This window comes from Galeopterus variegatus, unplaced genomic scaffold (assembly GCF_000696425.1).
Source record: "Galeopterus variegatus unplaced genomic scaffold, G_variegatus-3.0.2 Scaffold49635, whole genome shotgun sequence".
Classification (NCBI taxonomy): Eukaryota; Metazoa; Chordata; class Mammalia; order Dermoptera; family Cynocephalidae; genus Galeopterus; species Galeopterus variegatus.
In genome coordinates, this window is record NW_007775746.1 from 1,446 (window position 1) to 3,690 (window position 2,245).

At 45.3% G+C, this 2,245-nt stretch overlaps 1 protein-coding gene across 1 annotated transcript; it reads left to right on the top strand.

Annotated features, from left to right (window-relative positions):
* Window positions 1-285: 285 nt before the first annotated feature.
* On the top strand, window positions 286-1,705 carry LOC103584307 (zinc finger protein 827-like; the record flags this gene model as incomplete). Its single annotated transcript, XM_008565368.1, has 2 exons — window positions 286-457; window positions 1,539-1,705. Coding segments are annotated over 2 exons (339 nt in total), but the record flags the coding sequence as incomplete, so codon positions are not given.
* Window positions 1,706-2,245: the final 540 nt, after the last annotated feature.

Sequence of the window (2,245 nt, forward strand, 5' to 3'; positions counted from 1 at the left end):
CCCCCCCCAGGGGGTCTTATCTTATCAGGAAGAGGGGCTGTGGATATCCAGGAAGAAGCAGATTACCTAGTGCCCTGAGGCTTTCTTTTGTCTTTGAAAGTAATTAATACAGGAATCACCTTCTGGGTAAAAACTTTTAGATACTTAGAATTCCAAGTCCTTACCTTTGGAAGTGAGACTTGAACCATCCTTTCTTTGATACCGTTAAGTGACCTCTTGCAAGGTGTTGGGATTTCACTTTTTCAGAGCAGTTTGGGTTTTTCCTGTTTCTCCCCCCTCCCTCAGAGGAAAGAAAATACAAATGCCACTTGTGCCCCTATGCTGCTAAGTGCCGTGCAAACCTGAACCAGCACTTGACCGTCCATTCTGTGAAGCTGGTGAGTACAGACACTGAGGACATTGTCAGCGCCGTCACCGCTGAAGGTAGTGATGGGAAGAAACACCCTTATTATTACAGGTGAGTTGCAGATGGCACATGCTAGTCAGGCTTCTCAGACTCTTGCTTCATCCCTCCCTGCCTGTCTGTGGGGGGTGTACAGCTGACGTTCATTTTAATATTTTCTTTGCATAGATTGAACCCTGCAGTTGCATGGACTCCTCTCGTGGCTTAGGTGGCCCTAGTAGAATTAATTGAAAGAGAAGTGGTCTTGGAAGTGGCTCTCTGGGGTGGAGCTCCAGAGCGTAACAGTACTCCGGGGATGATTAGCTTTTAGGTCTGTGCAGCTCAGAAGCTCCCATCTTTGTAACTGAGCACCTTGCCACGTCCTAAGAATTGTAGGAAAAAAGATGAGGGAAAAAAATCTGAGAATGGTGAGGAGATAACCAAGAAGGCATTACGTATTTTCCTTTGGCTGTGTTGCCCTTTAGTTTTAGTTTGGATTTTATGTTTTGCTTCCATATTTAACCATGAATCAATATTCAGTTCATTCGCTATCAAACCCCAAGTTTCAGACTCTCAGTCAAATCTTGCCCTGGAGATAGGCCATTCAGATTGGTGAAAATTTGCTTTTGCACAAAACGCCTGCATGGATGGGTGGCTTCTATCAGCAATCGTGACAGATAGGGCTGTCTCTTGTGTCATATGACAACCTGTACGAGTATGTGTTTTTATTACTACCGGGGAAGGTTTCTGGAGTCTGAGAGAGGCTCAAGGGTATGAGGGGCTCTCCGAGTTTATCAGTGGACCAGCATGGCTGAATACCTTGGCAATGCTGCCCCATATGTCTTTACCCAAAAGAATCAGTTAGGTGATGTGCAGCATCTGGAATCTGTAGTTTTTAATTAACTTTATGTTTATTTAGCATCATTATAGCATGTATGGGATTGTTACATTATGCTGGCACTTAGTCTGTTTGGCACAGTGACCAGGCATCCCAGAAAGCAGAAGAATTTTCCAATGCAAAAATCTTCTTGGTAGAGAGAAAAATGTGTGTTAAATTCCAGTTTTCTTGAGTGTTCTAAATATAAGTAGGTAGCCTACATTTAGAAGTTGTATCACTCTCTTCCCTCCCCCTCTTTTCTTTTACCCTTTCATATAGTTGTCATGTGTGTGGATTTGAGACCGAGCTCAATGTCCAGTTTGTCAGCCACATGTCACTGCACGTGGACAAGGAGCAGTGGATGTTTTCGATCTGCTGCACTGCCTGCGACTTTGTCACCATGGAGGAATCAGAAATAAAGACTCATATTGGCACCAAGCACACAGGTGACCATTTCTGTCGTTCCTTCTCACCCTTTCCTGCATCCCATGCACCCTAGAGTGCCTGCCTTCTGGCAGAAGCATCCTTGCTGCCATGAGACACTGACATTTCCTCCCATGGAAGGAAGGACTTTCCTGGGGTAGCAGAGCCACATCTCTCTTTAATCACAATGCCATTGCCTGTAAGACTCGTGTCTTACTGATATGAAAGATTCACAAGTTTAGATGCAGTTGAGGGTGCTGAGCTGTTTGCTTGTTCCTCCTTCTGGTCCTCTTCCTCATCACCATACCTAACCGTCATCAAGGGGGCTTGTGCCTTTTTGCATGCAGGATCTCATCTAAGCCTCTCATCTAAGCCTCACAGCAACCCTGTGAGGTGCACGCTCTTGTTGTCACACTATATAGGTGGAGAAACTGAGGTTTCACAGACGTAGGGTGCTCCATCCAAGGTCAACACAGTCCAGAACAGTTTTCGTTCCAGAGTCTGCTGTCTGTTTCATTGCTGTTCTGACAGCTCCATGAAACACTGGGCAGAGCTTTGAGACT